General features: G+C 40.4%; 1 protein-coding gene across 6 annotated transcripts in view; it reads left to right on the forward strand.

The window, feature by feature from the left end:
* Positions 1 to 15,141, forward strand: part of PARD3B (par-3 family cell polarity regulator beta) — a 399,577-nt gene that overhangs the window by 119,306 nt on the left and 265,130 nt on the right. For 5 of the 6 annotated variants that reach the window (XM_068685930.1, XM_068685929.1, XM_068685927.1 and 2 more), the window contains one exon: positions 10,739 to 10,848. In XM_068685930.1, the coding sequence (XP_068542031.1) occupies positions 10,739 to 10,848 (110 nt within the window). Of the gene's footprint in view, positions 1 to 10,738; positions 10,849 to 11,916; positions 12,039 to 15,141 lie in introns of those variants that run through there. The other variant, XM_068685932.1, reaches the window with a different exon arrangement.

Genomic DNA, 15,141 nt, shown 5'->3' on the forward strand with positions numbered 1-15,141 from the left:
CCCTTTGCACTTGCTTTAATATATGTTACTTTGGGGTAAGGAATTATTCCCTTGAAAATATGATAAGTAAGGAGAAAAATATTTTCCATCACAAGTTCCACATTTTCCTGAAGTAGCTCGCCAGCCGAAATATTCATTTCCAGCCTTTTATTGCCTCAGGGACGGTTTTGGGGGATGGTGATGAATGGGGCTCAGAATGATGGAATGAATTCTATCACAAAGCTCTATACTGCTTTTTGATACTTGTTTATTCAGTGGCTTTCCTAAGATTTTCCTTATTTTACTGCTTTTGCGATGTTGCTGTTTGTGTGATTATTCGTCTATTATTGTGATGCATAGCTAGCTTCAAAGGTGATATTGCTTAAAAACAAACAGAACAACCCACCTAAGTAAGTAAATATTTGCAACTGGAGGTTTGGAAAGGATATAGGGTAGTATCTTACCGAATAGCTATAGTGCAGTCTCCATCAGTACAGCCTGGAACTAGGCAGTACAAAGGAGCGTGAGGGGGTGTGTGTGTATTTATAAATCTCTGTGGTGCTGCATTACCAGGTAAGAGGCAATACAGTGAAATCTAATTAGAGTTGAAAAGGAGCCTACTAAGCTTGGCCAAATGATAGTTGGAAATTATTCAGGGTAAAAATAAGATTTCAAATAAAGGTCTTGAGGTAGACAATCATCCTTTTTTTCTTAAGAAACCAAATAAATATAGTTTTACACAGTTTTGCATTGTTCATTCACCAATAGTTTTGTTAGCTGTTTGCTTTCATATGAATGTGTTCCAGTATATGGATGAACACATCTTTACAGAAGTTGTCAATAGAAAAATTACAAGTAACAGTTAAATGATTCAGCAACTTTGCCCATTCATTGCCACGTGGCTTTCTCATTGCTTTCTGTTTTATTTACCCTTCTTAGAGCCTCAGTTGATAGATAATTTTTTTGGCTCCTTACTTTGAAGTGCCACTTGCGATTCTGATTGTTTCTCAAAGCAGAAATCTAGAATTTCAGCCAAGTGGAAAGGAGAGCTGTGTATTTACTTCTCCTGAATGTAGCTGGCAAAAGCTGAACCTCCCTCCCAATATGTTGCAGTTTTCCCATGGACACAGTGGCTGCTGATTTGTGTTTTGTTTGCTTCGTAACTCACTACTTCATTACGGGGAAGTCAGTTTACTATGGGCATTAAGTAAAAGCAGAATGTTGTGCTCACTAGATTTGAGATGAGGATGAATCTTGTACAGTATTTCTGGTCAACTCTTTTTAGCCTTCCAGCTAAAAGGGAAAAATGACCTTTCGGTGATTGTGACTGGTCTTAACTTTCCTATAGAAACAGTTATCTTACTGTTTTAAATACTAGGATGGATTAATAAGGAATGATGATTCAGCTTCCTCACCACATAAAAACTAGGAGTACCAAACAAAATGATCGTTCAACAGATTAAAAAGAAAAACATCCCCAAGCTACCTCTTTCGTGAAGCGTTCAGCTCAATTCTGTAATTCAGTGTTATGGGCCAAAAATCAATGAGGTGAAGTAGAATTAGACAAATTCACAGGATGTGGCTCATCGGAGACTTAACATACGGTGGAGTGGATGCTGCTCTTATTTGGAAGTCTTTCAACTGTTTATTTGTGCAAGCTGGTAGCACACGCCACTTTGTCCTTGCTCGTATGCCCCCTCCCTTCCCTAAGTATTTGCTACTGACCACAGTGAGGTGTGGGATAACGGGCTGGCTGGGTGCTTGGCCACATCAGGTATTAACTTACCTATGTGTGTTCTTATTGCTCCTCGAAACCTCACCGGACACCTTGAATTGCAGAAGTTTCACTACTTTATCTTAATGTCTTCTTTTAAACTGGCAGGAATAAATTTGACATTTGAAGCTAAAATTGGTTTACTGTCACCAGAATACAACAGTCTTAATAGGAATTACTTTCAAGGAAAGATTAAAAAAATAGAATGAAATCTTTATTTAGATCACATATATATTTATATCGTATATGTAGAGCACAAACCATATTTACATATTACAGAAAAGTATATTAATGCCTTAAATTGTTATACTCCTTTCAAGTACCTACCATTAAGATATTCAAAAATACATTTCAGTGTTCCACTGCCAGCAATAAAATGCTACCAAAGTGATATTCAGGCTGTACAATTTAGCTGCCAAAGTTTTTAAAGAAAGTCAAGCCATTGAACTGTGGAAAAGTCACTGCCTAAGCACCTGTAACTGATGCTAGCTGAAGTGCTAAACCAGCTTTTGGCAGCATGGCCTCTTTTGCAGGTGCAGAGAGTATTTTCTTTGTGTCAGTTTATTCAACTAGTACAGTTCATTAAGTATTTCATTTGAAGTTGAGAAATGGGTTGGGAATTGAAATAGAAGAAATGCTTATTTTCACCTTTCAATCTGTGAATAAAAATGAGGTGCGAGAGCCTGAGATCTATTAGCTTTAAAATCTTGTAGGATATATTAGCCTAAAATGATTGATTTAAATTCAGATAATATGCTGTTTAAAAAAGCCAGTCTGTTTAGTAAGATGAATGCTTTTTGCTGTGTCCAGCAAGTCGGAAGACTAACAAGAAACCATTTTTATTGCTGTTTTTAAGAATATGTAAAGTTTAGTTTCCATTTACATGTGAATGCTATTTGGAAGAGATTACTTTAAAAATAAAATAATAAAAAAAAGGGAAGGAAAACAAGTCATGTGTGCTTAGGGAAGTTCTAATATAACAGAAAATAGATTTTTTTGTTTGTTTCCAATGATAACTTAAAAGAGACAAAATGATTGCAGCTGCTCTGATTTTTATTCCCTGTGCCCAAAGCAGGGAGCAGGAGGGTGCGGATCAGCTGGTGGGTGCCCGATGCTGACGTGGGTCAGACGGGGGCTTCACCGGAGAAGAGCAAGAGGAGCCAGGCCTGTAGTGGTGAGTGCTGGCTCTTGTCAGCAGTGCTGCTGTGCTCTCACAAAGCTCATCAGTCGGCCCAGCAAGGGTAAGAGTCGTGAGTTTTGCTAGAATCCAGGCTGGCAAAGCCCACATCTCCCTGCTGCGGGCAACGTGATTGATCCCCATGCTGGGGGATGCTGCTGCGGCTCCCTCTGCTCTGCCCCGTCTCGTGCCAGTTGTTTCATGAGGCACCATTTCTCATAACAGCAGCTCCAGAGAAATGTCCTTCTGGTCGGTCAACAACTGTAGGAACAGTTCTTGTGTTTTGTAAATAAAATCTGACTTCATTTTTTCCATTGTGTGCAAACAGGGAAAAGCATTCTGTTGAAATCCATGGCACCCAGGAACACCACCCCAAAACATCTGTTTTTATAGACTTTACTGGGTTTTACTTGCAGTTGGCTGCTTTTGTTTTCCTTTGTAAGAAAAAGCACTCTTTCTTTAGAGTGATGGGGAAATACCTTGCTCTGCATTTGCAGATTTAAGTCACTTGTCTCGCCGTTACATCACCGTAGTTTGTTAATCTAATCTTTTATCCATGGGAATTTAAAAAATGCAGTATGTACCTCAGGCAGAACTGATAGCTGTAGATCTTTGATTTTATTGCTGTTATGGGCAATTTGAGTTAGTTTTAAACATACAAGGCACACCGTCAGAGCAGTATATAGTTAATAATAATAACAATAAAAAAGTGGTGCTGTCCTGTCACAAAGTATAATGCACAAGGTAATGTCGAGTACACTTTAAGTACATGGCAGAACCATTACGTGGTGCCTCAGGTGGTGGTAAGCAATAAATCTGAGGGTGACCAAATTTCCTCAGGCTGATGACTTAGAGCTCTCAGAAAGCCTTGACCGGCAGATCTGTCTGCATGCCTGCTAACGTGAAATGTCTCTGACAAAGAGAAGAAAAATGGTCGTATATTAACGACCTTTCCTGTATTTAAGTATAAATTACTATCCTGCTCGTAATGTTGTGTTGTGAGTTCCTGAATTGTTTGGCAGGGCCAGTTTAAAAGTCATTCTGACTCTCCACTTAGGCTGTTGTGTGGCAGTGGTTGGCACGTTGGGGATCCTCCAGCCCACAGCTGTCTGTGTTGAAGGGCAATTTCCCACGTGTGTCTGTACGGATGTACCACTTACGGTGTTTTGCTTCAAAGCTGGCTTGAAATTTTGTTGAGATTTGCTCAGAAGGAGCTCTAAAAAATATTTTGACACGCATACAGGTGAGAGAAAGTAATTTGTCTGTCTGTCCTGGCAAGTGTAATGTGGAAGCAGGTAGAAGAGTAATTGTCATGGGTATGGCCTTTAGCACCTGACAGTTTGATCCATATGTGATGGACAGTGTTTTTCCCACCCTAATCAGTATTTTTATATGCAGGAGCAGAATTTAAAATTATGACTTTAACTGTGTGGGTGATTGATTGTAAGCTTCTTGCTGCCCACTTACAGTATTCCATCCAAGTGTATCCTTAGTTCTTCTTAAACATAGTTCTTCCCCGCTGGGTGGCTAAACAAGCAGACCTCACAGTATTTTAGGGAGTTGCAATGGATGCAGTTATACACACATGCATATATTGCCTATGTTCCTCAATCTGGCAGCCTATCCAAAAGCCACCTTAGTGTGTTTGCACCCAAAACCATGACAAAATCAATTTTTAATATGTAATTTAGACTGCATTATAGATAGCACAGCCTACAGAAAATGCTAGTGGGTGAAAAACTCCAGTTGTCTTTATTGGTTTTCTGAATTTGGCCCTGTGACAGCAGCCTGCAGCCTGAATCCCAGAGAATAAAAGGGTTTCAGCTAGATGTAAATTGTGCTTTCCTGGGCAAGGAGACTTGAAAGCAAAAGACAATTAAGGAAGGATTGGAATTGTCCTGTTTGTGCTCCTGGTCACTCCGGGTGATACTTTGCTATCTAGATGTAGGCATCAATTTGCTGCCAGAACTCAGAACCTGGAGACCTTGAAGAGTTTAGGGGGACCCCAGGACCCCAGGAGGGACAGCTGCAGCTTCAGACGCCCCCAGCTACATTGGTGTCCTGAACTCCAAACCTTGTGCTATTTGTCTGAGATTGCCCCGTGCTTCTCCCACGTGCCTGGTGACAGGACGAGGGGGAATGGGCTAAAGTTGCGCCAGGGGAGTTTTAGGTTGGATGTTAGGAAGAACTTCTTTACCGAAAGGGTTGTCAGGCACTGGAACAGGCTGCCCAGGGAGGTGGTGGAGTCACCATCCCTGGAAGTCTTTAAAAGACGTTTAGATGTAGAGCTTAGGGATATGGTTTAGTGGGGACTGTTAGTGTTAGGTTAGAGGTTGGACTCGATGATCTAGAGGTCTCTTCCAACCTAGAAAATTCTGTGATTCTACACCCACAGTTAGGCAGCCACCTTCTAACCTGAAATGCTGGCTTTTTTTTGATCCACTGAAGGGTTCAAATGCTGTGAAGTAAGGCAGAAGGCACTCCTGTTCAGGGTAGGTGTTAACATCTCTGTCTGGCTTCTTAGTAAAATTAAAAACAAAATAAAATAAGAAAATAGGATTACATCTGGCCTGGAGATGCTTCTTTTGCCATTGTGTTGATGCAAGTTTTCAGTTTTTAATTGTGCACAAATGGCAGAACTTCTCTTCTGTTTTTTCTAATGTAACCAATTTAAGTCTAAGTGTGGTTTCTACCATATGCTTGTTTCAACCATATTTGCAGTTAAAAAAAAATATTTCCAAAACATAAGAGTTCAGGGAAAATACACTGTTAACCATGAATCTGTGTAGATACTAATCTTTGAAGGTGATGCTAGCAAAAGGAAAAAGGGTTGCTCTGCATGGCTTGAAGCTCAGCGGTGCAGAGATTTGCTTAAAGAAGGGAAATGGTGGGACTTTATCCTCAGCTTTGTCAGAGAGGATGCACTGTGAGTAAGGCTGCCCATGCACACACAGTATGTGCTGTGGTGCTGTGCTAGAAGGTACCCTGCAAATTTTGACAAGGAGGGAAGTGCCCCTGATGTAATTGAGGTTAAAAGCTGTTGTCATGAGAATAAAATTTGAGTTTGGCTCATGTGTTTGAACCTCTGCTGTCTGCGACTTACTGCTGCAATGCAGCAAGATGAGGATAACTAGTTTTTTAAACCAGGTTCCTAAGTTTAAAGTACAAAGTGTTGCTCTGCAATAAAACAGCGGTGCTTATAAATAGCATGTCTGTATGATCAACTTGGTATGCAGAAAGGAGAGTGTTTTCTGTGTTTCATCATTCAGGGAAAAGAAATACTTTTTTCTGTCTTAGCTCACAATAGTTGTTATAAATGTTCAGCCCGAACGCCAGAGCATAGGTAGAATAGTGCAGAAATGCAACACGACAAAAGGAAAGCAATAAGGAAAAGAAAATATTGTTTCTTGACAAAAGAAAGCAGATGGGAGTATCTCCTAAGCAAACGTCTCTAGAGCGTCTATAATAAATGGCATGAGTGATGGTTTTCCATTACCTTTTGCTCATGTCTAAGGAGGGCAGTGACAAACAGATTAAAGGTATGTGTATGATGGGCATGGGCCACGTATGTGGTGCATGTTGTCAGGGTGCTTACCTATGTGTGCAGTTTGTTATTCACTATGCAAATCTTGTGACCAATGTTAGTACTGCCTCAGTCACTGTGCAGCATTGCATGGTCAGCCCATGGCATGAGCTGGGACTGCACAGGAGTCAAACTGTACATCTCTGATTATGGTCCCTTCCAGTGACCTTCCTGAAAAGAGACTTCTTCAGGGTAACACATAGCAGGTAAACACAACTTTTGCTCCCATGCTATGCTTTGGGCTTTCAGGTTAATAGCCAGTTACTGTGTTTTGATGGGACTTCTGAAAGAATAACCAAATCAGTGTCTGCTTTTGTCCTAGCTTACTTGAATTGCAAGAATGATTTTTTTATTTATTATTTGGGTCATGATTAAATATTCCTCGTGGTATGTTGGTTATGGTTCTGTGGTCTTTTACTGAATTGGAAAGAAGATTCTCATGGTCACTGCTGGTGACTGATATCGCAGAACGGGTATGGCACTGAACTGGTTTTGGAACCATGTTGAGGGTATTTTTAAAGCCTTATTATTTTACATGCTGTATTTATTTCCTGTCTTCTAGTTAAATGCGGGCATTTTTATTTATTTTTTTTTTAAAAAAAAAAACAACCAACAACAACTGAGTTACTGTTCATTTCTCCCCATGGGAAAAGAAAGAAATGAGAAGAGTGGTTGGGATGATGGCTTTGAGAGTATAAGTAGCAGTGTATTTGAATTTGGAATATGGCTTATTCAGTTGTGAAAGCTGCAAATAAAATGCCAATGCGGCTGGCTTGCTGGTAGTTCAGCAAGAGCATTTCTCTGCAGAGTTTATGTTTATATGAAAAGGATTTGGAGATTACATTATGCTGAATGATACAAGTGTCTCAAGATCCGTTTTCAAACAGTTGTATTGAAGAGTGACTAAAAATTGGATGCAGGTCACCCGGCACTCTTTGTTCATACAGGGAATGAATGATTTGAAGGAGTAAGTATTTATTGTACTGAAGGATTATCTTAAAATCCAACACTTTTTGGCTTTAGTTTCTATATGCAAATAATAAAATGTTTGTATATCTAACTAAACTGGAACTGCTAAATGGGGCTGCTAATGTACAGCTGGACATTATTTGATTAACCTAAAGCTGAGGTATTGGTTTGAGGTTGTTTTTTGTTTTTTTTTGTTAGTACAGTGTGATGGAGTCACTTGCTGTATAGGTGTTTGACTTACCCTAATAAAAAACTGAGTATATAATTACATTGATGCTTATAGTTTTTAAAATGTATTATTAAATATGGCTTTGCTGTTTCCCTGTATGAGCACTACTTACCACAGAAGGGGGAAGTATCTATAATGCTCAGTGACACTGCTGATGTATGGTAATCATACTTTATTGCTATACTGATATTAAAGTCACTGTTGTACCACTAAATAATCCATCCTAAAAGGCAAAGATGTGATGAATTACAGACAAAAGGATAAGATACAGTTTCTGCTGAGATTTGGAATGAGTCACATATTAACAGGGCAGAATTGGCATAGATAGGAAGACACAAGGCTCAAAAACCTAAAGCTGTCTAACAGGACTGTAAGAAAATGCAGAGGCATGCTGGACAATGTTTTGCATATGAAGACAGGCAAGGCTAGGAAATAGTGAGGAACAAACTGGAGTTTGCAGATGAGTGCTGTTGGCCCATGTCTGTATTTGCATGGGCAAGGAACTGATCAATTGCCTTGTTTTGTGGAACCTCTTCCACTTGTGAAGCAGCCCTGGCCTGAAAGGAAGGAGGGGAGCTTCAGTGAACCCCATCTGAGGGGACAGCAGGATTGCAAGCAGTGCACCAGGACTGGAGTTAGAGGGGTCCGGAGTTGTGCATGGGGTTTGTGTCCAGGGAAGCCATTTGTTTAGCTGAACATCATGCAGAAAATGTTATTCTAAGTATTGAAGTCAGAAAATGAATAATGGCATTAAATTGCATGTGTAATTAAAATATTGGTGAAAGATGTGATTAATCTCTGGGGTGTATTGTAGAAGAGAGTTATTAAAATTCGACTACCTAAATTTGGAAGGTTTGCGCCATTTTAGAATAGAAATAGATATTTGTACATGTTTGCAGTGTTGGGCCCAGAAAGATAAAGTGCCAGCAACTAGACATAGCTCAGGCTTTGATAAGGAAGGAAGAAAGAAAAAAAACCCTCATCTGTAAAGAGGCCATTTGCTCAAATAAAGGATTTAAGAGGCTTCTGGGTTTTAGCCGTTTTAAGGACCAATTCAAGCTGGGCCTTCAACGCTCTTATCACATGGGCTTAGAGGGAAAGCAAACCATGTGAAGAGGAGCAACGTTTGAGTTGAGGGATTTGGTTTCCTTTTGACTACTGGCAACTTTGGACAGCGGCACAAAATGGCCATTTCTTGGCATCGGTCTGTTTCTTCAGAATCTTCTGGTGAAAATGTGCATAACTTGTGATACCAAGACAAAGATCACCCAGACCAGAAAAACGTTTTCACCTTCTGATTTTTGAGCATTCATGCAATGCTAGGACTCAAATTTAAGGCTGTTTTGCTCTTCCTATTGATTTTCTGCATAAGTGGAGATCAGAGAGATTGCCTGGGTATAAAAACTGTTGCTTATCGTGAGTAAGGGCAAGAACATCAGATGTTCTGGTCATTCCTCAGCATCAGGTGCCTGGATTTGTTCCAATTGTAGCTACAGTGAAGACAAAAATTTTGCTGAGATTGAACGTAGTACAGTTGCTGCTGCATGGTTAAGTGTCCCTCTAATGAGGAAACTTTATTGCATGTTCAAACTTCTATTATAGATCCAGCAATTATGGCTGCCATCAGTCCCAGCCACTATAATTAATATTATAACTGTCAGTTATAATCTTTTTTTCACTTGCAAAATTTGGAAAATCGTCTGAGAACAATGTTCTCTGCATTTTTTATTTGCCTAGGGACAAATTATTTTGGAAAGACTTGGAAAAAAAAAGTCATTTTTATTTAATTTTGGATAACATGCGAGTTTCCTTTCTCAAGTTATTAAAGGTGTTTTCCCTCTCCCCCCACCCGGAGTTTTTTCAGGGAGTGTTTTATGGCACCAGTGTGTTCTGGTAACAGGACAGCTGTGCCACCAGGAGCTGCTGACTGGTCTTTGAGGTTGCTCCCAGGCAGCACACGAATAGGCACGAGTAGCTGGTGAGTCCAATTGGAAATGCCTGCAAGCGGAAGCTGTTTAGTCTGTGGCTTCTCCAGAACAACTGTCTGCCTCTGTTCCCAGGGAATCCTGGCAGTCAACAGTGGGAGGCAGATCTGCTCTGAATAAAACTTTCTTCCCATTCTCCTCTTGATACCCTTGATACCCTTTGCAGAGCCAGCCCACTGCATACATGCCAAGTGAAATTGGTGTAGGGAGTTATCCACTTGTCCTTCAGCTGCCCTTCAACCCAAAAAACAGTGCCTGGTCTGTCATTTACATGCATCTGTTTGGGAAGGCAAAGTAGTAATGCTGCTACTTCGTAGTAGTGCAAGAGGCAACTGCATCTTGTGAGCTCATGGAAATAAAATTTGTGACCCCGTGTGTTGTCATAGCATTGTTTTCAAAGTGACTTTCCATACAGGCTGAATGTGGGCTTGTATAATTGGTAGGGGAGAGAGCAGCAGTTGCTCAGTGTGGTTTCTGGAGATACCTAGGGAGAAAGTAAGGACTGGTTGAACTGAGACTGTGAGCCCCCAGTTTTCAGGGCCTAATGCAAAACTGCACAATGAGAGCTGTCCTTAGCGTGAAGTGGAAAGCTTTGGAGTCTGTTCTGGTCTGGTGGAATAGCCACCGCCAGTTGTAGAAACTAGTAGTACTAGTCCAGTTCTGCGTGTTTGCAGTCATTCTCGATATCAAGAGTATAGTTTCCATCTCAGAACTTGATAATACATGTGATTACCCATAACTGCAAACCTTTGTTTTTTTTTTTTTTCCAAGAATGTGTGTTTTTCTCATTTGACAGCAGTTTTTATGTAATTTATCAGGTCACGGATAAAAATCTATATAACAGAGCTTGAAATTATCTAATTTCTGTAGCTCAGCACATCCTAAATAGCACAATTTCATCAAATCCAGTAATTCACCAGATGGATATTGGCACAGGGAAGTTTGCATTTGACCACTGTACACCTCTCCATTAGACTACCTGGAACTCTTCCTTGTTTTCCTGCAGTACTGTTGACCTGTTGATGTTTATTTTGTCTTTCAGGCATGCCGCTTCTGGTACGAAGGAGCAGTGATCCAGCTTTGGGCCCTCCTGCTGACTTTCACCCAAGTGCTTCTCATCCCAGTGACCACAGTCTCAAACATGTTACAGCAGTAAGTGTCCACTTCACTCATCTTTTTATTCGGGCAAAAACTGTTCTTACCTGTTGATACACAGCTGTTTTATAAGCTAAATGTGTTTGGATCTAAAGCAAAGTGCATCATACTCGTTTTCTGTGAAGGAGAGAATTTCCTCTGCATAAAATGGGTGATACAGTCATTTAGATGATATAGTCAATTAACAGTGGTTCACTTTTCTCCGTACGATATTTACATAAAGCTTAATGGCGACATAAGGCACCATTGTGCTTTTAGTAATTGTTTCTTTGTTTGGCATTTTATTGTCCAGTTTATCATTGCTTAGCGGGAAAAAAATGTACTTACTTTTAATACGCATCATCAGTCTTGAACCTCTTTATGCTTCCCTTGCCTTTTTCATGACATTTTTGCCTGCCTTTGATGTGCTGCTACTATCCTGCATGGTCTCTTCTTTCTCCCATGTCTCTGTTTTACAATCTTACTCTTCCCTTCTGAGGACAAACTCAGGTGCAGCATTGTCACTACTAAGTACAGAAGCAAACCCATAATTGATTGGACATTATTGCAGGCTGTTTCTGATCTTCTGAAAGTGATACTGTGTTGGTGACACTTAGGCCATATTCTTTACTTTGCATTTTTAAGGCCTGAAGCTTTGTGTTTGCATGTGGGGAAGGTGTTCCTTTACTACATGCAGAAAGGTAAAATTGTGTTGAATTTGTAAATGTGTCGGCTGGGATATGTATGTGTATCAAACAGAACAGAGCTTTTTGGTAGATTTGATATTTGCCTAGAAAGCTCTGCTGGGTCTGCTTCTGCACTGCTTTATGCCAAATGAACACTGGCTTAATTGATGTTGCAGATGCACCTGCATTTTCTTTCCTTGTGAAACTTCTGTTTTTTCCCCTTTTCCTTCCCTGATCCGGTCCCTGTCCCCACTTGTTGGAACTGATCTGTATCACTCCTACTTCCACATGCCCAAACAAAAAGGAAAAAACAAAACCCCAGCTTCCTCATTTGGCATGGGGAGATGTTTCAGCCTCGATCGTAGCTCGTTAATGCTGTAAGAATCCATGAACAGCTGTATTGGCGCATTAGGGAGAAAGGAGGAGCGAAATAGAAAAGTAACTAATGCTGGAGGTGGGAACCAGTTCAGCTGAAGATCTTGCATTTAAGACCATATCTTCCTTTAGTTTCACAAGAACAAGGTAAGTTTAAAAAAAAAAAAAAAAAAAAGTCAGGTGACTTGCATCTAAAGGAATCTAAATGACATTTTACGGGTCTCAGTGTTGACTGGAATTCTGAAGAGCAACACACGATTTTAGGTCAACTGTTCATTGTTTCTCTTTGGTCAGCTTTGGGCACATCCAAATGCCTAGTGTGCATCCGGTTTTACAGTGTCTTCTGTTATTTGCAGAGTGGTGCAATTTAAAAATGCTCTTGACTCTCCAAGTACATTATGGTGTTTTAGGGGCTTCACGTAAATGATGTGCTGTGTCATTTGTCAGAGAGCTGAGAGGTTTTTCTTGAGGTGTATGCTGCCAACGCTTACATATTCAAGAAATGCTGGCTTAGTCTGATAAATTGAAGTACAAAGAAGAGTTCTGTAATGTTGCAAAAAAGTTTGCAAAGTTGAGAAATTTGTCAAGTGAGCATATTAGTGCTGATTCTGGTATTTCATAACTTGAACAAAAACAGACAAAATGGTGAAATCATTTATTTCATTCCAGAAAGTATTTTATGTTATGTTGTTGACTATCAGGGAGAGAAAGACAGTTTTTGTTTTGGTTGTTTTTTTTTTAATATTAGCAGCAGTAAGCCCTTTTAATGCAATTATATGGGGACTCCAGTTGTATCTGTAGGCTGAAGGCTTACACTGCTTCACTGAGTTGTATCAGTACACAAGACTCCTCTAGGCCTAAAGGAAACCTCTGTGCCTAAAAGACAGAGCATCCCTCTGTCAGCTATAGGGTTAACAGCAAAAGCTGGACAGCTAACAAGAGTGAGGAAGGTTCTCAGATTTTGAAATGTTGTGTAAGTGGGGGAAAAAGTCCCAGAAGGTTGAAAGTTTTTATTGTTAAAATGAAAATCTGTTACAGCAAAACACATTACACCAGCTCTTATTTTTGCAACAGTACTATTTCTAAAACTCTCATCGTCAATCATACTGAAATATGCTTTGGCATAATGTATTGGGAAGCATAAAAAGCTTAAATAACTTAAATTAAGTACAGATTGTTTTAAAACACAAGGAAGAATTGATATTTGACAAATGAAAAAACATGGCACAAACAGCTCTGCATTTTGAATATAGCTGTGCTCTTTCACACAAGCTTTAAAGGGGTATTTAGAGAAATTTCTTTTGTTCTGTATATTGCAGCTGAAAAATTAAAACTATTATTACATTTTCTTTGCCACATGTTTTTTTCTAATTAAGCTGCTTGTGAACATTCATATGCAAGTTGGAAGAGTCAGAACTATGAGTAGTGTAAACTACCTTCAGTATACACTATAAAAACTACGTGTTTGCATTATTTATGCCACTGCTATCTTAGTTTCAAATACAAAATTATATCTGTGTTCTATAATACACTTGGTTGTTCTTGGCACTTTAGGTATCAAACACCAAAATTCCCACAGAACAGTCAGTTTGGTATTACATAGAAATGCTCGTGGTTATGCTGTCTTACGTGATGTGTACGGATAGTAGGTGGTCAGGTTTTTGAGAGGTTATTGTCATATGAACATCAGGGCAACACTGGTTTGTCTCTAGGTGAGTGCAAGGCAGATGTGCAGTAGGGTAACGCATCAAGTAAAATTGGTGCATTTCTTATCCTATTTCACAACAAACATGCAATAGGGTAAGAAAACTGCTGCCTGGTCCAGGAGAACCGAATGAACATGACGAACCGTTTGAGCAGTACACAGTATTTGTAGAATCTAATCAGAGTTCACACTCTTTCAGATGTTGTCCTGGTGTATATTCAGAGGAAGGCAGTCTCATGCCATATTATGATTACCAAAAGGAAGTGTCTTTTGAGTGACCAGGGAGCTTGAGATGAATTTAAGCCATTCGTTCACGTTTTCCTCTGACGCTTGTTTTGTCTTAGCTATAGTTTTAGCCCCAATTTGCAAAATGTTTCTAGATCAGTCAAAATCTGATCGTGAAGTCCAGCATCTGTTCTCTCAGACTGGAAGTCATTTAACAGATGGTACGGAATCTGAGTCTCTCATTTCATCCAGACCTTTCCTTCCTTATCGTGATAGCTGCCACAGAAAAATCTAGAGACTGTAATCAGGGAAAAAGGGGGATAGCAAAAATCCAAATATGCTATCAAAGAAGAGGTATTTCTTAGTGAATTTGTTAATTTACAAAGGCAGCTGTTAACCTCTTCTGATTAGTCACGATCGCAGTGCCCTGCCCAGGCTTTCAGAAATGCAGACTCCACCTCTGCCTCTCCAGAGGGGACTTCAGGGAAGAGCAGTCAGCGTAATGCACTCCTCTGCAAAACTCTGCCCAAAGCTTTGCTCTGGCAGTAGCCAAGTATTGGCCCAGCAGCTTTTTGGCTGCGAGTGTCCTGGCTTCAGGCTGTCCGGTTGGCAACAGACGTGAAGCCTTCTCCTGGGGACCCCCCTCAGAGTGAGGCCACGCTGCAGGACTGAGGCGGTTGAAGCCTTTGGGATGGAGGAAGCCTGCTTTTGCCTCCGGCCGTTCCCTCAGCCCTTGCACAGTGTGCCTCAGGGAGTGGAGCTGGATTTTATGCTGGCTGCCCAGGCCCGGCTGGAGGCCACTGCCCAGGCACCGGTCAGGTGCTGATGGGGCATGCACTTGGGTTCACCATTGAACTTTCTGGGGAGGAGATCACGTTTAGCTGCTTTTCCTCAGTCTAGTTCAGCAGTACTGAACCATAGTAATTATCATGGTCTAATTAAAACATCTGAACTTCCCTTTCTGGAGCTATTACCTTTGCTTGTCTCTGCTCAGGGACAGACTTCTCCACTCTCTTAAAACTCACAATGGATGAAGTCCCTTTTACGTTGATGGGAGTTCTGCATTAATTTGGGAGGGATGAGTATTTCACCTCCTCTCGCTAACCTGCTGATTATCATGGGGCTGCCACATTCTGGATGACCTCCTTTTCTTCTATAGTTGCATGTTTCTTCAATAAATACTTGGGTTAACTTGGAGTTAATCAATAGGAATGGCTGATTAAATTGCATTTATCCATACTTAAGGATACAATGAGATGTAGGATCAATTGAAGAGCTGCTCCAGCAGCTCTGTCCAGTTTCCATTTTTACCTAAAAGTG

This window comes from Anas acuta, chromosome 6, assembly GCF_963932015.1.
Source record: "Anas acuta chromosome 6, bAnaAcu1.1, whole genome shotgun sequence".
NCBI classification, from domain to species: domain Eukaryota; kingdom Metazoa; phylum Chordata; class Aves; order Anseriformes; family Anatidae; genus Anas; species Anas acuta.